The sequence below is a fragment of the Raphanus sativus genome, chromosome 1 (assembly GCF_000801105.2).
Source record: "Raphanus sativus cultivar WK10039 chromosome 1, ASM80110v3, whole genome shotgun sequence".
Taxonomy (NCBI): Eukaryota; Viridiplantae; Streptophyta; class Magnoliopsida; order Brassicales; family Brassicaceae; genus Raphanus; species Raphanus sativus.
The window spans coordinates 12102058-12124222 of NC_079511.1; the positions used below are offsets into that span (position 1 = coordinate 12102058).

Consider the following 22165-nt stretch of genomic DNA (forward strand, 5'->3'; position numbering starts at 1 on the left):
GAATAAAGCCACGACACCGGCATGCATGCTTATGCGTCATCTGAATTTTACTGAAAACAGTTTGATCGGTGTCAACAAACTAAATCAATTTATTTGTGTGAGAATTTTTCAGTTTAATTAGGAATCTAGGATGTTCCTTGTTTCATCTATAAATCGTACGAGAGAAAATCCTTTTTGTTATTATCACTTTGATTTTAACGAGTCGACAAACCAAAACAGTCTTGTTGTTTCACAAAGAGTGTGTTTTCAAATTTCTTTTTTGTTTTAAAAGTTTGTCATTCTACAATTTTAATATAATTTTTATATATTAAATTTATTTTTATCATTTTAATTAATCAATAAATTTTTATTTAAATTATTTTGATATAATTAATTATACATTAAATAATACATATTAGTGTATTATATATTAAAAAAATATTTCGGTGGAAAATATCAAAGTAAATATTTTTATAAAATAGACGAAGTATTTCTTAGACCATGAGCAATAGACCTGTTGAATTGAAAATTCAACTATTGAATTGAAGCAATGAACCTTTTGAAAAAAGATGAGAATACAAGTGAATTATTTGTTTGTTGAAAGTTTTCAACGGGTTGAAACGCAATTGAATGGACCGTACATTACCTCTTTCTTCTTCTTATTGATTACTCATATTTTTGTACTTTTTTAATTCCTCTCATTTATTCAAATACAATTATTTTATAGTTAATTTTTTTAAAAAATTACTAAAGATTTTAGTCTCATTTTCAAAGAAAAGATATTAGTCTCACTTTATTTGGACATAAAATAAAAATGCTTTTTAAATATATTGATTAAAAAGAAAATAAGCTTTTTAATTGTGATGTGGAAAGGTAGAAGGTAAAATAGAAAAAAGGGTGTTAGAATAGAAAAACAAATGTAAATAGTCTTAGCATCTTTCAAGTTTCAATTAAACATTGTCCTTTTTTACTTTCAGATGTGATGAGAAATTATGTCAGACACGTGGCCGACAATTGCACAGCTGATTTTTCTCCGAATCCAAGAACCGACTGGAAAGCAGAAACTAGAAACCCTATTCGATGATTCTCTTTCTTTTTCTTGTTTTTTTGGGGCAAACGACTATTCCCTCTCTTTATCGACATAATCACTTTCTTTGTAATCATATTTTTTTTGTCTGCAACGTAATTATATTTTATCATTTAAATTGGATCAAATAATAGGAAATACAAGTCGAAAATACTACAAAATTTAACTAGCACCTAGATCTTGTATTTCACTTTCGAATGAATATCAAAATCTTTGAGGGAAAAAAAAAACTAGCACCTAGATTTATAGTACTATAAATTATGCCTTCGTTAGTATAGGTTTCGAAATACACATGGATTCCTAAAACAATTTGTTTTGTTCATTTATCATTAAATGATATCATCCCATTTCAGTGATCTTAAACATTTTATTTTGTTTCGCTGAATATTATCATAAAATGAATATCATCCCATTTCAGTGATGATATTCACAGCCTTCGATAAAAACGATGATCTTCTTGAAGCTGACGACTTTTTTATTCAAACGAAATCCAAACGAGGCCACTTAAGGACACACTCATAAATAAAACACACAAGCATTTAGCTTAAAACTATAGCTAACATTACAATTCGAACGCATAAACACATAACTCTCTCCCTTGAACTCTTTCGAGAATGACATAATCAAGAAAGTAACAGAGCATCAGCATCTTCATTTGGGGCAGACCGGGTCGAACGCAAACGGTCCAACGTTAAAGATACCGTAGATGAGCTGGTTGATGACCACCGCAGATTTCCCCTTCCTTTTCTCCGGCTTGAGTACGGCACCGACATCTCCACCGAAAAGCTTTGACACTTTGTTGCATTTGTAGTCCTTTGATTTCACAAGATACACACGACATCCCCTGAACCCGTAATTCGTCACCGTCTTCGGACCCAACAACAAGAAGTATCCGTTCTTGTCCGTTTTGGTCTCTGCGACTATGTTCTTCTTGCTCTTACACAGTAGTCTCACAACAGCACCTAAATAATTAGTTAAAAGATAGCATCGTTAGATTTGTTTTTGGATTAATGGAAATAGTTATTACGTGCTTTTTAACTATTTTCTTTGGGCTTCACGAAATTTCTGGGACAGACAAAAACAGTGACTGATGAGTGCAGAAGTAAATACTTACGAAACAATAATATTACAGCTTCTGTACCGATGGTCCTACTTTATGATGTGTTGAAATTTGAATTATTTTTCGAAGTTTGCGTCATGATTGATATCAAGTACGTATTGTTATCAAGTAGGTATTTTTTAAAAAATACACGAGTACGGTTTTGAATAAATGCGCATGCAGAGCAGCACGTTGAGTTGTTTCAGATACGATAAATTTAATGTGTATTTATTTGTAAATGTGCAAACTAAAGAATGTATAAGTAAAACACTAATAATTACTAAAATATTCTAACCTTCAACGGGTTTGGCGCCAATGAGTGAATCGGAAGAAGCGTATTGGCAGCTTTTGCAGAAAACCGTACCCTGAACGGCAACTAGGCTTCTGTTGAATTTTGGTGGTAAACGGTGGCCTCACCGGTGGCTTAGCTGGAGGGGAGACCGGTGGCTTGGCTGGAGGGAGACCGGAGGCTTAACGGGGCTTTGGTTGGGGGCTTAACAGGGGCTTTTGTCGGCGGGTACACTGGAGGCTTAACTGGAGGTTTGGCCGGTGGTGAAACTGGTGGCTTAACCGGAGGTTTGACTGGGGGGCTTAACAGGGGCTTTGGTCGGAGGTAAACCGGGGGCTAACCGGAGGTTTGGCTGGGGGTGAAACTGGTGGCTTAACCGGAGGTTTGACTGGGGGCTTAACTGGAGCTTTGGTCGGAGGGTAAACCGGAGGTTTAACTGGAGGTTTGGCTGGTGGAGAAACTGGTGGCTTAACCGGAGGTTTAGTTGGGGGCTTAACCGGGGATTTGGTGGAGGGTAAACTGGAGGCTTAACCGGAGGTTTAGAAGGTGGAGAAACTGGCGGCTTGACAGGGGCTTTTGCCGGTGGATGTGGGTGAGGGTGGTGGTGATGGGGAGGATGTGGGTGGTGGTGGCCGTGGTGGTAAGGAGATGGAGCAGGAGCAGAGGAAGGCGTTTGGGTCACATGGTTCACTTCTTCAGTGAAAGCACAAGAAGTGAAGCACCAAAGTGCAAGGAGACTCAACAATACACTCTTACCCAAGAACCCCATGTTTCTCTTGTATTTTGGTTTAGGAATACAAGTTCAGAGGAGGAAATGGTGTATTTATAGGACAAGTCTTGGTGACATTAAATAACTCAATTTGTAAATAATAAATGAAATTCTATAGAAATCTATTATACAACTGCATTTTAGTTATATCACTCGTTAAGAAATTATCTTAAAGTTTTCACACGAATTAAAAAGAACATTTTACAGTTGTAGTTATAAATGTATTATTTTGTAGTCAACTATTTTCTACTATTTTTAGTCAAACAAATTAAGATTTGATAGATACAATTAATTTTTAAAAGTTTACAATTTATCATTATTATCTACCAAAATTTTTATTGAAATTTAAAAAAAAAAGAAAAAAATTGAAGCAAATTTTGTAAAACATGGATCATTTTGAAACATGAAGAATATTGTTTTTGTTAATTTACCACTAAATTTGTTACTAATTTATTACCATCTACAGAAATCAAAGCTCTTTGATACTATAAAGAAGTTGACATTGACTATATCCTTCATTCATAGATTCTTTTATAAAACAGTTTTATAATTTACAAAAGCCCTTTGTAAAAGAAAAAGCTGTTTATAATTTATTTTATTTCCATTAGCTAAATATATACAACACAAAAATTCAGTCTAAAGCTACACTTTTTTGTTGACAAAAAAAGCTACACGTTTTTCCTTTGTTTTTGCTACGAAGCTACATTTTTTTCCTTTACCCTAAACATCCTACACAACTCATCTACAATTAACTGCTGATACTATCATAACACATTGAGCAATAGGCCGGATATTTATTATCCAGGATTCGGATCCAATCTGATATCCGTTCCAGATCCACTCTGAAAATAGAATATTGTGGTGTCTGGATCTGAATCCGGATAGTGAAATCTCGGATCCGTCACAACTAAATTTGGATTCGAATATCTTGATTTTTTGGGTTCGGATATACGGATTCAGATCCGTGTTTTTAAAATATATTAAATTTTTAAATTTATTAATAATTATATTTGATATATTAATATTTATAAATAAAATTATTTTATATTTTGATATTAATATTATGCAAAAAATATCACAAATTCTGTAAAAATATTTTTATTTTTTAAATTATATTTGCGGATCCGGATATTCACGGGTATCATAATTTCTATCTGGATATTCAGAAGGCTTGGATCCGAATTTTAATACCAAAATCACTGATCCGACATGTACGGATCCGAATCCGGATACCCCAAATAAACTGGATATCCGGATCTGTCCCATGCCTATTAAGCATTGTGTGCTTGATTGGTAAAACATTATTAGCATAAATATTATGCTCGTTTTTATTCAATCATTATTTATAACAAAAACATTTAGAAACATATTTATAACATGCTAACACTCTCCAAATACTATATACTCAATATTCTCATATGAACTTTTAATAGAAGCATATGCAGTTAGAATATATAAAAATTTAAGAATAATTATATAATTTATTTATTTTTATTTAATAATATAAAAAGCTATATTCATAAACAGAAAATAAACTTATATTTTAAAACAAAAGTTATGATTAAATATTTTTAGATTTTTTTAAAGAACAATATTTCACATTTAAAATATAGTATAGTTTATATAGTTACATATATCATTCACTATTTTTAATAAAAACAGAAAAAATATATATTTATGTATTTTTATATTTATATTATAAATTAAAAATATCTATATTTAGAAATAAATAAATTATATGTCGTATATTAATTTTTGTGATAATATTATATATGAATCATTTATTGTTCTACCAATAAATAAAAATGAAAATTTATATATATATATATATATATAATGTATATATATATATAATGTATATATATTATTATTAATTTATTTTATTTAATAATATCAAAAAAATATTTTTCGTATCCAAAAATAAATTTTATCTTTTAAAATAAATTTTAAGTTATTTTTTATAAATAATATTAATATTTCACATTTAAATTTAATTTTATTTATATAACTAAATCAGAGTCATTATTTTTAATAAAATATATTATTAACATGTATTATAATTTAATATATATATTTTAAAATAAATATATTATATATTAACTTTTATGGTAGTTATAAAATGATATACTACTCTACCAATCACTTTATTAAAAATATATTTTTAAAACTGTATATATTATTTTAAAAAAATATATTACATACTAGTTTTTATAATAAATTTAAAATTGTATACTGCTAATGCTCTATCAGTTATTTTATTTAAAAATGAAAATATACTGCTTTTATAACATATTTTACATTATATTGCCACTAGTGGCGGAACTAGTTAACGTCCATGTGGGGGTCAATTGACCTCAATTTTGAAAATGAACCAAATTTAGGCATAAATTTGTAATATACCTTGATTAATTGGTTGAGTTTCAGTAGTTTTACCCCCATAATATCTTAGCCAATCTCATATATAAATTTTTTGACCCTATTGATTTTTTTTTCCTAGCTCCGCCACTAATTGCCACCGCTTTATCTATACCAGTGGAGGCTTTCGTAATTACAAAAGTCATTCATGTCCTAGTAAGCTAGATATTCAAATTTGAATCTGTCATGATTGATGATAACAGTTTTTCTCTAAACAGCTAAACAAATAACGCTGGACTCTTTTTCTCTGCCGGTTGTCTGTATTGTTTTTCTTTTCTCTCCGTCCAGTATAATTTAGTTTCAAACATCTAATCGATTCACGAGTAGGTAAACTAAATTGTTACCGTTGGGGAAAAATATTTTTGTCCGGAAAGAGACATGCCACGTTACATGTTCGTGTTACCTGCAAAACGTATGGGAAACATGACAGACTCGATATCGGTGGAACCCCTATCAATAATTGAAAATTTCGAGTTAAACCTATCTTTGGATGCTTTGGTCTAACGTCTCCCTATATTTTTTTGGTCTAACGTCTCCCTATATACAACAAAATTATAGCCATAATTGTTAAAGATGTTCAGATTGGATAACGCGAGTATGTTATCATCACATTTACAAAGTCGAGTAATCACTGGTGTTGTTGGAATGATTCTCTTTGCTTTTTATAGATAATGTAAAATAAAAATACGCTTGAAATAAATACGATCGTGGAAAAAAAGTAATGGTAATTGAAAAATCATTTTCCGTAATGAAATTTTGAGGCCCTCTTGAAGAGAGAGAAGAGAGAAAGAGAGAATCCGGTGAGAAAATCGTCACCGGCCGACGGCGTGGCTTCCACAGCCTCCGTCGGTCTGGCCTAATATGTTGTGCTTTTTGGTTTTCGTTCCCGAGTCTGTAAAAAGTTAGAATCCTTTAGCTTTCGACATCGCTCCTTTCCTGCGGTGGACGTTCGGTTCTGACCGCCGGCATTTGCATCTTTCCGTCAAGGGTGAATGGTTGGCTCAAGCTTCCGCGTCGTCTAGTTTTTGTAGTCGACGGCGGCTCAGTTAGGGTTTGTTTTTTTTTCTCTCCTTTAGTATAGATCTGTGGTTTGGGGCTTTGCTTCAAGATGAACTCTCGATGATCGAGTAAAGCTATCTGTGGAAGAAAGCGTTTGGTGGTGAGGTTGAAGCGGTTGATTTCGATGGCTTGGATGAGATCTCGGTTTGATCCGATGAAGCTCTCTGCTGGTAGAGCCAGTTGAAGGTTACGAGGTGGTGGGGCAGATTCCAGCGTGCCGTGGTTTTAATTTCTGGCGGCCCTGACGAATCGAGGTTCCCGGTCGTGTTTGATGGCGTTGATGCAGAGCGGTGACGGTCGATTGGTCGTGGGTTTGACGCGTGGACTTTGGGCGCAGAGGATGAAAACACGTGGAGTGGTGTCGGTCGCGGGTTTTTGGGTCTCGGCCGTATGGGCTTTAGGCCTTTTAGTGGGCTTTAGTCAGTTTGTGGGCTGTGATCGGATTTTGTGCTTATGGGCCTGATTGTATTGGGTATAAGCTGTAATATTTGGCATTGGGCTTTAATGAATACTAGATCTTGATCCGCGCTTTGAAAGCGCATAATATTTTACGATTAAAAGTTTCACTAATAACTTAACAAATATTTTGGTAATTTTTAAAAGTGTATATTTAAAATATTTTTGCATTTAAATCAGTGTTTTTAAATTCAACCCGATTGTGATTATATCGGTTAATTCGGAGATCTGACAATTCAATTTAGGTTTTTAAAATATTCATATTAAAAAAATTACTAAAACCCGAGATTAACCGATTAAACTGTTGGATGACCGATATGTAATCTAATTTGGTTTAAATTGTAACAATTTCATAATTTGTAATCTTATACTCCAAATTTTAAAGTTCATTATTTTAAAATTTATGAAATTATGACGTTTCTACAAAATTTTAAAAAGAAAATGATAGATATAACATAACTAAGATTAATTATTGTATTGTTTGGAAACATTGATAGTAGTATAAAAATATATTGTTTGGAAACATTGATGGTAGTATATAGAAATAAATATATTGTTTGGAAACATAGATAGTAATATAAAGAAAGAAACATTAATGATTTAATGTAAGTTTAACTATAAAGTATAAATGTGTATTTAATTTAAAAACTTATAAAATAAATGTTAGGTCCAACAGAATGTTTCTGTTTTAATAAGATAGATGAATTTCAATTTGTGTAAAAAAAAAATACGATCGTGAACTCACCACGTTTTCCTCCTAGATTTATGGCAACTTTGATGTTCGACTGTTCTGTCTTTGGCCTTATATTTTGTTTTTATGTACGTAATAATCAATTTCACTAACATATAGTATACTCCTATTTGACGAAGATATGAATACGAAAAGCATCTCCAACTTTATTTTATATTTTACTGTAAAATATAGTAGGAAAGAATAATAAAAAATGATTGTTCTAAGGATATATAATCCCTATTTCATTTTCTACTCTAAACTCCAATCCTAACATTTCTAACTCTAAAATGGAATAATCATACTCATTACTTCATTTTAGAGTTAAACATTTTTATTTATATCATGGGTTCTTTAAATTTTGAATATTTTTATTTTATACGTAAATGGTATCTAAAAATAATATAATAACATGAAAATAAATATGATATTCCATAAGAAATTATTTAATAACTTTACATAAAAGTTCACAAAATAATAAAAAACTAAACATAAAATATAAAATAAATATAACATAAAATAGAGAAATTGTCATTAATACCACTTTCATGATACCACTTTTCAAAAATACACTAATCAACTTTACCCTTAAAAATTTATAAGATAAAATACTATTCTACCCCTGATTAATTAAATCAAACCTATCCTCATCATCATCATCGACGAACTAACGTCCGACGAGATCTGGTGCTTATCGCCACTCCGAAATCGTCTCGTTTAAGCTTCACTACACCTGAAAAGAGAACCTCGTCGTGAAATCAACCGTCGGGGAGGTCTCCTTTCGCGAACCGGAGACATCGGGAGATAACGAAGGAATCAAATCGCTGAATGTCAAGTTACTGGTGAGTGAGGCTGATTCAATTAAAATTAGAAGAATCTCTTTTGTGATTATGATGTTGTGAGGGTTGCAGAGTGTGGTTTCGGGAATAAACAGAGGACTCGTAGCGAGTGTAAATGACCTACAAAGAGCTGAGACTGCTGCTAAACAGCTCGAATCCGCTGGTGGACCTGTGGATCTTACTGAGGGTCTTGACAAGCTCTAAGGCAAATTGAGGCTCTTGTATAGCAGCGCTTTCTCTTTAGGTGGTAGCCGTCTTGGTCTTCCCACCGGACGCTTGCTTTCTGTCACTCTTGGCCAAGTATGCTCTCTGTAGTTCTTGAGTCTGTCTCTTAGTAGTTTGTGTGCATGCCCTGGTCCATCACCATGAGCCAAGACTCTAGCTTTTTGTTTATGTCACATGCCTCGAGTAGAAAGCCGTGTGTATTTTTTACATGTGGCTTTGATTGTTGGGTAGGCAATTTAATGAATCGATGGATTATGCATTGATATGTTCCTGGAAGTGTATATGGGTTTATACTTTGTTTGTGTTTTATACTTTTATACAATTGTGTAATGTTTGTTTTCAGGTGCATGTGGATTTGGTTGGTGAATCTGGCAACTTTGCTTCGTGGCTGTACATTGCAGCTGTAAAAATGAACTCCTTGGAAAAGATTGAGTCTGATCTTTCTGAGCTGGTTGAGGCTATGAAGACTAGCCCTACGTTTTCACAGTTTACTGATTAAATAGTTCATAAATGGTTTTATAAGCTTTTATAAAATTTATAAATGGTTCATAAATGGTTTTATAAGCATTTATAAATAGTGATATAAATATTTAAATGGTTTAGAAACATTTATATTTTTATATAAACTTTATATAAACTCTTCAAACCCCTTAAAACCTTTTATAAACACTTATAAATCTTATATAAACTTATTTAAACCTTTTATAAACCCTTATAAATTCGATATAAAATCTTTATAAACATCTTTAAACCCTTTCGGCTTAAAGCCCAACACTTTGATACACAATATTAAATTTATAAATCTAAAAAAACACGTGCAGGCGTTGTAAAGAGATGATGATACATGACAGATTCTGAGGCACATGCGGAAAGCAAGCAAGACTCTACCACTTCAGAAATTTTACATACTTTTATAAATTATTTTATAATCCCTTGTAATGGTGTATAACCTTTATAAATTATGTTTATAAACCCTTATAAATTAAATTTTGTTATCACAGAAAGAAAATATGTTAATCCATTTTTCCTTTGGCCCCTTCTTGTCAAAATAAAAAGAACATCAGAACTGAGAATTTATAAATGATCTATAAACTCTTCTAACTGATTTATAAATTTATCTATAAACCCTTATAAATAATTTTAAATATTCTTATAAATGATTTATAGACCATTATAAAAAGATTATATATATTCATAAACACCAAATACACAATATTGAAACCATAAAACTAAAGAACACGTGCAGGCTTTGTAAATAGATTTATAAATCTTGGAAATTAATTTATAAACACTTATAAATAAACGTATAAACTCTTATAAATAGTTTATATGTTCTTGTAAATAGTTTTATACACCCTTTTAAATAGTTTTATAAACCTTTATAAATAGTTATATACTTTTGCAAAGAGATGATGATACGTGGCAGATTGTGAGGCACATGCGGACAGCAAGCAAGGCTCTACCGCTTCAGAAATTTTACATACTCTTATAATTTTTTTTATAGTCTTCTATAATGGTGTATAAAATTTATAAATTATTTTTATAAACTCTTATAAATTAATTACATACTCTTATAAACCCTTATATATTATTATACAAACCATTATAAACTTTTTTATAAAGCTTTTCGTAAAGTTTTTATAAACCCTTATTAATAGTATACATACCCCTTATAAATTATTTATAAATTTTCATAACTTTCTTATAAACATTTATAAATGGTTTATATATTTTATAACTTGTTTTATATGTCTTTATTAATGGTATATACTCTTACAAATAATTTTACATACCCTTATAAGACTTTGTAAAGAGATGATGATACGTGGCAGATCTGAGGTACATGTGGACAGCAAGCAATGCTCCACCGCTTCAGAAATTTTACATACCCTTATAAATTTGTTTATTATAATTTTTTATAATGGTGTATAAACTTTATAAATTATTTTCATAAACTCTTATAAATTATTATAAACTTTGTAAAATGCTAAACAAAGAAACATGCTTTTGATCATCAATCAAAAATCTTCCAAGGAAGAAACAAAAGAAATTTAAAGAAGAAGAAAAAGATAGTGATTGAAATCACCCAGTTTCTGCATCACTTTAACCCCTCGGAATATATTTTCACATAATCAATAACAACCATGAAATTGATTGTAACTGACTGTAAAATCGAATCAATTTTCCAGTAGAGGAGGATCACCATCATCGCCGCATCAGGAAAATTTTGAAATTGTCTTCTTCATGTTGCGGCTGCTCCTGTGTTCCAAAAAAACTAGTATATCTGAGTTTTATAAAAGTTTATAAAGGGTTATTAGTTATATAATCTCTTCATGAAACTAGTAAATCTAAGTTTTATAAAGGTTTATAAGGGGTTATAAGCTACGTAATACTTTATAAACTATTAAATGTGAGTTTTATAAAGGTTTATAAAGAGTTATAAGCTACATAATACTTTATAATTATATCTGAGTTTTATAAGGGTTTATAAATGATTTTTTAATAAGTTATAAGATACTTTATAAAGAGTTATAAGTTATATAATCTCTTCATGAAACTAGTATATCTGAGATATATGAGACAACTATTATTTATCAGCATTTTCATCTATGAATTTATATAATAGTTTATAAATTAGTATATCTGAGCTTTATAAAGGTTTATAAGGGGTTATAAGTTATATAAACTCTTCATAAAACTAGTATACTCTTTCACAACTAACAGATACATAAAAACAGATAAATAAAAACCTGTTCATGAGTAAGGTTGTCGGGTGTTTGCTCGTCATAATAGTCGTCGTCGTCAGGGGAGCAATAGAAAGGTCTTCTTTTTGATGATTCTTCTATGTTCATTATCGATCCTGATCTATTCCAAATCAGAGACCAAGTTAATACTAACTTCTTGGCATGTATTTAAAATTTACATACAAAAGCCAAAAGTCAAAGTTCCATAAAAAAACAGAGAATTGAGTGAAAAACAGAGAAAATAATAACCTTTAAGCTTCGTCGCTGGAGGTTCCAGTCTTGAAGACGATGACAACAGATTCTCCAAAGGAATCGAATCATCAGGAACTGTACGATCCTCCTCTGAATCAACGGTAGTAGAGTTTTCCGGGGGAGAGACGAATCGAACTGCGTGGCTCTCCACCAATTCGTCTCCGTATCCCGAATTGATGCGGTGGCGTTGTCGCCGTCGGAGTAGAAGTACGAGTGGCAAGCACGGCGAGATTCGCGAGTCCTCCCGAGTCGGTGGATTTCGACTGTAGCGATGGAGAAGAAACTAAGGAAAGGGCAGTATTGTCTTTTGTGCATTAATGAACAAGGTATTTGTGAAAATGTCTCTAAAGTGGTGGTAAAAGTGAAAAGTGGTACCTAACAAAGTGTAATTGTGAAATTTCCCCAAAACCTTTATAAGTATTTTTATCGGTTGTTTCCGAAGGTGGAGAGCTCAACCGGATGTTTAACTTTTAACAATAGATAAAATGATAACTATATTACAAAATAAGTATTTTTATCGGTTGTTTCCGAAGGTGGAGAGCTCAACCGGATGTGTTTAGAACCTGAAGTTCAATCCTGTGTCTGTCAGAGGATATGCCACCCATCTCACCTTTGAGAAAGGGATTTTTTTTAAGTATTCTTATTAACATATACATTTTTGCCTTTTTATATTTCAAAATTCATAGTTTCTGGAAGTTGGAATGCAGTAGTACAATTTATCAAAATAGTTGAACACATTTTTCTTTTATCAAAGCTATATATGAGTATTAATTTACAGTGCTAGGTAAATCTAGTTTGGAAAAAAACATTTCCACCAGCAGACAATTAGCTATCTATAAAGATTCATTCACTATTATGGCTAAAAGCATCTCCAATAATACTTTAAAACGGAAAACATAAAAAAAAATAAAGAACTTTTTTCCAATAATACATCATTTTGAGGGAAGAAATAATTTTGTGAGTAATATACCCTATATTTGAGAGAATATTATTCACAAACTCATTTTGATATTTAACTTTTGTATTTGCTTAATAATTCCTCAATTTGATAAAAATTTATTTTATACGTAATCAAAATACTTAGAAAAAATATTACTTTTAATTTTTTTGTCTAAATACCTTATTTAAAAGAAAAAGGGGCAATTTGCAAAATACCTTATTTAAGATTTGGAATTTGACGATTACATTGTATATAAATAAATTTGAAATATATACTTGTACATATATGATAAGACTATTTTAACCCACATTTTAATATACAAATAAAATCTAATATTATTAATATTCTAATTAATTTATTTGAGATAATAATAATTATTAAATTTATAGTTTCATAACTTCGAAGATTATCTTCTGAAAAAATCGGTTAAAAATATACACATATATATATAAGGTAAAACAAAATTTGGTTATAATCCGTTAATTCTAGACATTGTTTCATAGTGCATTCATCTGCTGGAAGCCTAGAACATTAACACCACAGCTGAGGGAGGCTGTTATTTTCAGCTATTGGCCCATTTGCTTCATCTATTTTTTTTTGGAGATTCATCATGATCTTAAACGAAAGCAAGGAACTTGTTAGTGCTAATGACTCCTTTGTTTCCGATCTCAAAGACTCGTTTCTCTTATTCAATGTTTTGGTTAATCCTTGTGATAGACATGTTTGTTTCTTGTTCACTTTCGATAAGTATATGTTGTCACTTGCCACACATGGAAGATTATATCATGTCTGCAACACGACTATAGAAACTGTACTTAGTAACAAGATAGATAAACATGTCCACGGCAAATCAATTAGAACTTATAGATTCAAGGAGAAATGGACATCTAAACTTCTCTAAATTGGGGAAGAGAGAGATAGAATTTTGTAATAAATTTCAGTTTGGAGGATACACGTGAATATATATATAAGCAATTTATTTATAATTAAATATCATTTATATGTGGTTTTATTTATTTAATTGTAGTTTAAATATTAATTTCGATATTGATATTAAAATTAGTATAAATTGTTAGTTAGGTTAGTTTAGTCATTTTGCTTACAAATAAGTTTAGTTTTCAAAAATAAGAATAAACTAGATTCTCACCCGCCCTTTTTTTGTTGTTTTTTCAATATAAAGATTGATAATTCTCCGTTTTAATTATATAAACTATGACATGATCAAGTTTCAATTATGCGGGTTTGTTATAATGTGTACAGTATGACGAAATTTAAAATGCGTCATAACCGTTTTATGTTTGTAAATAAGTTAAACAATGGTTTTATCCAGTGTTTTGAAATCCGACCCGGACCCGCGGTTGAACCGGAAAACCCGGTGATCCAAAATAAATTCGGGTTGGGTTTTGTAAAAAAAACAAAATTTAAAAACCCGCAAAAACCCGCTCAAACTCGCTCAAACCCACTAAAACTCAAAACCCGGTACCGGTTGAACCAGTAGATATTTTTTTTTAGTTGTATATCAAATGAAAATAAAATTATAAAAAGTTAAGTTAAGTATTCTAAATGTTTATTAAACATAAAATATATACATATCCAAACTATTATTTTATGTTTTAAAGATATTTAGAAAGTAGTAACTTTAGTTTTATATATTTTTATTTTTTTAATTTTATTAGCTAATATATTATTATATAATAAAATTAGTTCATTTATTAATATGCGGTTTACCCGCGGTTTACCTGCGGTCTACTCAATGACCCAGTAACCCGGTAAATCGTCCGGTTCAGTGTCCGGGTCGGTTTTCAAAACATTGTTATCCGAAATTCTTACTTGGGCTATTATATAATTTTAAAGAGTTATAATTTATATAAAATATTGCTAAACATATAAACTGGCCAATAATATTTTTGATTAAGTTTTATCCTCATGTAGTTACAAAATTTCAATCTCTAATATCAACTTATTAAAACTATTGCAGACTTTAATTTGTGGTATTGATATTAAAAAGTTTATGGAATTTGAATTTGATTATATAAAAACATAACTCATTTAATTAGTTAATAAGTCTATGTAAATATTGAAATAGGCCCAAAACCAAATGACAGTAATGCCATTAATGAATTTTTAAGTTTGTTTATATCATTAAGGATAATTTTGAAAAACTTTAAAACATTCATTAACGGTATAATTCAGGAATGGTCATATTTTAATGGTATTTATGATGTAGTTTTTAAAATATAATCTTATTGGAATGTATTTTTCAAAATTTTCTCAAGAAAAAATGATGTAAACTATCGAAGATTGTGTAACGCTAGAAGATATTATTGTGGCAAAGTAGCTAAAGACTCAAGCCTCACGTTTTAAGAAATGCACTTATATCGGCTTTCAGATGCAAAATAGTGTAGGATAATTATTTATAATAAGATCTGCGTAGATCTAGATGTAAACTAGTATCATAATGTTTAACTTTAGTCAACTGGCTTTAATCACTAGAAGTTTCAAGGCTGTATTCATAGTTGTGCTAATTTGATCTAGATCTATTCTTGTAAGAGACAGTATTTTGGAGCTGAGTCCCTGCCGATTAATGAAACACCACGTGAAATTCTGCGATCAATCCGTCGGAGTAAAGGCAGGAGCGTATCCTGGAGACCATTATCCACTGTATGAAATATTTTGCTTTGAAAAAAATAAAAATAAAAATTATGTCTGCATATACTATAGAAGTTGGTTAGATAGATATCATAGAATTTCAATATATTAAGATCCACATTCAGAACCATCAGTTCAGTATAACTATTATTCGAATTCTCTAATTTGTTATAAATCAAGTTAAGTTTTAACAGTGAAAAAATAATATGACAAAATATTAATTTGTTAAAATGATGTTTAACTAAAATATTAATGAAACACAAATATTAAGCACGTCTGTGGGTTGAATTCGTGTGAAGTTCTATGATTGTGAAAACAAATTAAACACAATATAATTCTATGCGAAGTTCCACGATTGTGGGCTGAATTCATGTCCTCTCGACTAGTTTAAATACATCGGTTACGTTTACAGGTGCGGAAATCTGTGGATGCACGTGGTTACGATTTCAAGCGTTATTTAGCGTTTTGTATGATTGACACAACGTTTAAAAGTTGTTGCGTTTGTAGTGTGACTGATTGATTATGAAATATTGAAACGGTTTAATAATAAATTAGCAATATAAACATATTATAATATTATAAAAATATAAAACATATTATTGTGACAAAATATAATAATTATCAGTATAATATGATTAATAATAATATTTTTATTTATTCAGTTTTTTTAATTAGTTGAAAAGTTATAAATTATAAATTAATAATTATTTGAAAAAATTATAGTAAAACTTAAAAATATTTTTTCTCGTTATATATACATATGTATGTATATTAATTTTTAAAAAAGTTCTTATGAAAAGCTAGTTTAATTTTTTTATAAAACAAATTATGATACTGTTTATTAATTTAAATAATATATAAAATGTGTATATATATATTATAATATTTCCATTTTTAATTTTTAATTTTAATTTTAAAATATTTTATAAAATTAATTTTATATTTATTTATCTACCCGCAACTGCAAACGCAAACTGGAACCATCTTTTGATTTTAAGAGGTTCTAGCTGTTTGAAGCGATTTATAGCGGTTTGTACGATTTTTTTAAACGCTGTCAACCGCTACCAACAGCAAAAATTGCGTTTACGGGTGGTGGCGGGGAAACCTATCAGACCCTTAGTCGAGCCAAGGGTAAAATTATAGGTTACATTTTTCTCATGTACTAGTAATTTATGCATGAATTTGCTTAATGATAAAATGCAAAATCAATGGTTGATTATTGTTTTTTTTACACTACATTCATTCCATTAAAAACCAAAGGAAATACATTGTTGGAATACTTTGATAGAAGATTCTAAATCTTCAAAGCCAAAATCTCCATTACAGGAGAAATAAGCTCAACATTTGGGAGCCAAAACATAGACTAAGTTTTAACAAACTAGAAACCAACAAAAGCAGAGATCACATTTAAAATTCAAGGCAACTGAAAAGAAGAATCATCCAAGGAGGGAGGAAGGAGATGGAGGATAGCACATTACGCTGACTTTATTGGAGTGATCCAGGCCGAAACTCACTATACTTCTCTGAAACATACCTAGAGCTACGAGTACAGCCGCAAAGAATCAGCAAAGGGAGACGAGGAACCAACGCTTTAACCATCAAAACCCACAGCAAAGTACAAGAGAGTCGAAGCTCCTGTTGCTTGAGAATGAGCCGGAGATCCGTAACCCGAGAGGCACAAAGGAGAGGTCGTCTCAGGATCTATATCGAAGCAAACTAAGCCAAGGAAAAGCAAATCCTCCAACCAGAGAACAATCAACACCAGAAGTCTAACCAATAACCTCGGCCAAATCGAAGAGGCCTAGAGTCAACAACAACAATCAAAAAGGAGAAAACTTTGGACCTACAAAAGGACCGAAGGTGACCCTTGGATCTGACATCGGGACCCTTCAAGGCGAGATCTCTAGCAACGAAGAACAGCCACAGAACCACCATTCTAGCACCGCCTTTGATTCACCATCACCACCTTAAGATCTGAGAACTGAAATCTAGATCTGCTTTTATAAAAATCAAGTTTGTAACTGGAGAAAACACCACAAACTACAAGAAAATGAAACACGAACAAAGGAAAGAAAAGGATAGGACCGACGGCGTGGCTATGGAAGCCCACCCACCGTCTGTCAATCAGCGAAGATGGACAAGCGACGGAGGAAGTTAGAGAGAAGGGAGAGGATGACAAAAATATGTTTCTCCTCAGCTGAAATGGTTGATTATTGTTATAGAGGTTTTTCGTATATATGAGAGGGATTTTATTATGTGTACGGATGGAGTATATTTTATTATATAATATGGTTTGAGTTTAGAAGGATTACGAGTTTCAGGCATATACTTCTTGGTAAGAAAAAAAACTTTTAAACTATTGCTTCGGCTAATTATATGGGCTCCGTTTTGGGGTTGTTAGACTAATACTCTGAAGTTAAAAGTCTTGGGTTAGGAGTACAGTCTGTTATAGGGTAAAAAGGTTGGGTTGGGTTTAGATAGTGTCTTCGATTGGTGACCACTAAATAAATGAAAAAATGAACAAAATGAAAATAAAATTTCATTTGAGAAAATGAAAAAAAAAATATGTAAAAATAGGAATTTTTGATTATTTTGTTCCTCATCAAAATTGCAGATTTTCTTTATAAATTCAGTCATCCATAAAAAAATTAGGAAAAAAATGTGGAACCTAGCTATAACCAATTTGATAAAAAATTTAACCTAACTGGTATAAATTTTAAGAAACAGAGAATCACTATAATTTTTTTTTAAACATGGTCACCAATTGAAGCCAGTATATGGCTTAGGATATGGATTAGAGATTTAGACGTGCTTATCCAATTATGCAGAAAAACACATTTTATAGATACTTTATTTGACAAATCAATACTAATATTTACAAAATAATTTTTGCAATTCGAGTTCTCATACTGAAAATTAGAGCGGTATAAAGTGTATGTTATCCTTAATGAATAATTAAATTATTTAGCATGTTAGACAACTGATTATTAATTCATATAAGAAAAATTGGGAAAAAAATAAAAGCATATTTAAAAAATAAAAAGATTTTATATATATGCTGTGTTAATATTCAGTTTTTTCCAAATATAAAAATAGAAATTAAGATATAAATATATATTAAATTGAATTTAGTGTATAGTGTATACAAGTATTTTCAATATATTATAATAGTGAAGTTTCTAAAAACTTTAAAAAATTACGAAAAATTTAAAATGCTTATAATATATGAAAGTTTCCAGAAAAAATATCTTCAGAATATTTGCATTACATGAGTATACAAAATTTTAAACAAATATATATATATATATTATATATAATATAAGTAATGTGATGTTCTGTTTAAACTATTTGAAAGCATAAACAATAACTTATAATGATGGCCTAGAAATTAACTGTAGTGATATTAATAAGTAATTTAAAATGATTTTATCTGTATGTGGGGCCTAAACATCTATTAACTAAATATGTAGTTACAAGAATTAGCATTCCTTAATTTTCCTCCCTCCTTCTCATGATTGCCGGTAATTTCATTCAAATTCCAATTATAAACCATGGTTCCGATCTCGCCAAACCGTACCGTGTCAATCTCTCCCACACCTGCTCCCTTAATTTATGTACCGGATCACCATATACAAAAGTTAAAAAAACTTTTTTACCAAGAGTGACGGCTTCCACATCTATCATCCTATTGCTCGTATATAGAATATGTGGTTGAAATTCATTATTATATAAAAGTGCCAATCCTCTACTTCTCCCATTTGGATCCACCGTAACCAAATTATCATACCCAAAATGTGCTTGCAATCCTTGTATAAATACTGCATCTTGTTTTGTTTCCGAGAGAAATAAAAAATCTGGTTTATATTTTTGCCATATTTCCCGAAGATAACTCATAGTCCACTTGCTTCCCACACCTCGACAATTCCAACTTAAAATTTTCATAATAAAAACTTAAACGAAGCTCTATTGAGCGAAGAGATACAGATTTGATGATATCTTGATCTCTCATAGAAGCCGAAAAAACCTATCATCCATTTTCCCATTGGCCAAAAAAATGCCTTACGAATACATCCAAAATCCCAACTAGGATCCAAACATCCATGACATCCCTTAATATCGAACATTCTTTAATGACATGATAAGGAATAGTGGTCTCTTAGAGTTTCCGGCCAAGGGAAATAAAATGTCGTGGCAAGGTAGACGGGGAAAGGGCAAGGGGGCAGTTACAATCAGATGCAGATTGGATCGTGCATTAGCCAATGAGGAATGGCATACTCTTTTTCCCGTTTCTTATACAAAATATTTAGGAATGGTAGGTTCAGACCATCGACCGTTAGTTGCATTTATTGAGGATAAAGTTCGTAAAAGAAAAGGACAATTTCGATTTGATAAAAGATGGATTGGACAGGAGGGTCTTTTGGAATCGATTACTTCGGGATGGAAGGAATCTGGCCCCGGAATCTCGGAGGATATAGTTTCAAAAATTAGTAATTATATGCATGAGATTGCGGCTTGGAGGAAAAATAATCCACCGTATGGGAAGGACAAAATTGCGGAACTTCAAAAAGCGTTAGAAGAAGTACAAACTGATGATTCAAAGTCACAGGAGGAGATTATAGAGGTGTTTAAGAAGTTGCAGGAGGCATATAAGGATTGAAGAGGAGTATTGGCATCAGAAAAGCCGAAATATGTGGTATTCATCGGGGGATCTTAATACTAATTTCTATCATGCCCTAACAAGGCAAAGACGGATCCGTAATAGGATTGTGGGACTCTATGATGAGGCAAGTAATTGGATAACGGATGCAGATGGAGTGGAAAAGGTGGCGGTGGATTACTTCGGGAATCTCTTTACCTCTACTGATCCTTCTAACTTTGATCATTTCTTGGAGGAGGTAGTCCCATCTATTTCACTTCAGATGAATCAACGGCTTCTCCGAGCTGCAACGGAGGATGAAGTAAAACAAGCTTTATTTATGATGCATCCTAAAAAGGCATTAGGGCCGGATGGAATGACTGCTTTATTTTTTCAAGTATCCTGGCATATTATTAAGGATGATCTGGTGGAGTTGGTGAACCATTTTCTAACCACAGGAGAATTGGATCCAAGGTTAAATCTTACTAATATTTGTATGATTCCAAAAACGGAAAGGCCTACACGTATGACAGAACTGAGACCCATCAGTCTTTGTAATGTAGGATATAAGATTATTTCAAAGGTACTTTGTGAGAGATTGAAAATATGTCTTCCAAGGCTTATCTCGGAAACACAATCGGCTTTCGTTCCTGGGAGGTTAATTTCAGATAATATTCTTATTGCTCAAGAGATGTTCCATGGGTTGCGGAGTAACAAATCTTGTCAAAATAAGTATATGGCGATAAAAACGGATATGAGTAAAGCATATGATAGGGTGGAATGAGATTTTATTCAAGCACTACTAAATAAACTAGGTTTTGATACACATTGGACGAAATTAATAATGGAATGTATTTCTTTGGTTCAGTATCGGGTTTTACTAAATGGGCAGCCAAAGGGACTTATAACCCCACAGAGGAGTCTTAGGCAGGGGGATCCCCTATCTCCATATCTCTTTATATTGTGTACGGAGGCGTTGATTGCAAATATTAAGAAAGCGGAACAAGGAAAAAAATTAACGGGAATAAAAGTAGCGAGAGCTTGTCCATCAATATCTCATTTGCTATTTGCAGATGACAGTATTTTCTTTTCTAAAGCGCAGAAGGATGAATGTGAGACTATCCTTAGGGTTTTAAAGGAGTACGAGGCTGTATCGGGCTAACTGATAAATTTTCAAAAATCATCGATCTAATTTGGGCACAAGATTGACGAGTCTCGGAGGCAAGAGATGGGGGATATACTGGGTATACAGAATATAGGAGGTATGGGGTCCTATTTGGGATTACCGGAAAATATAAGTGGTTCTAAGGTACAAGTATTTGGGTTTGTACAGGATCGGTTAGACACCAGAATTAATGGGTGGACATTTCGATTTTTTACAAAAGGAGGGAAGGAAGTTGTTATTAAATCAGTGGTTACGGCTCTACCAAACCATGTAATGTCATGTTATAGATTACCACAAACTACTATAAAGAAGCTAACGAGCACGGTCGCTAAATTTTGGTGGAGTCCTGGAGGAAGTACGAAAGGTATGCATTGGAAATCTTGGGATAAAGTGTGTCTCCCTAAGGAAGAAGGTGGACTGGGATTTAAAGATATTATGAATTTTAATACGGAGATGCTAGGAAAGCAACTTTGGCGCCTAATAAATAAACCAAACACTCTATTTTCTCGAGTGTTTAAAGGACGGTATTTCAGGAATGCTTCACCCCCGGAACCGATACGTTCTTACTCCCCATCATATGGCTGGAGGAGTATTGTATCTGCTAGATCTCTGGTTAGCAAAAGACTAATTAAAAGGGTGGGAACAAGTTCATCTATATTAGTATGGAATGATCCTTGGATCCCAGCCACTCGCCCGAGACCAGCCAACAAAAATCAACACAATCTGTTTCCGGAACTTACAGTTGACGCTCTTATTAATCCAGGTTCTAGGACTTGGAATTCACAAGCAATTCGGGCTGTAGTGGACCCTTTGGATGCAAAGATTATTGAAA

General features: G+C 31.7%; 1 protein-coding gene and 1 pseudogene across 1 annotated transcript; one reads left to right on the top strand and one right to left on the bottom strand.

Moving 5' to 3' along the window:
* Window positions 1-1520: 1520 nt before the first annotated feature.
* On the bottom strand, window positions 1521-3223 carry LOC108811227 (non-classical arabinogalactan protein 31). Its single transcript, XM_018583275.2, is given in 6 exon segments — window positions 1521-2028; window positions 2461-2570; window positions 2572-2634; window positions 2636-2792; window positions 2795-2962; window positions 2965-3223. Coding segments are annotated over 6 exon segments (1068 nt in total). The 3' UTR covers window positions 1521-1717.
* Window positions 3224-6968: 3745 nt separating this feature from the next.
* On the top strand, window positions 6969-9446 carry LOC130496945 (plastid-lipid-associated protein 6, chloroplastic-like; annotated as a pseudogene).
* Window positions 9447-22165: the final 12719 nt, after the last annotated feature.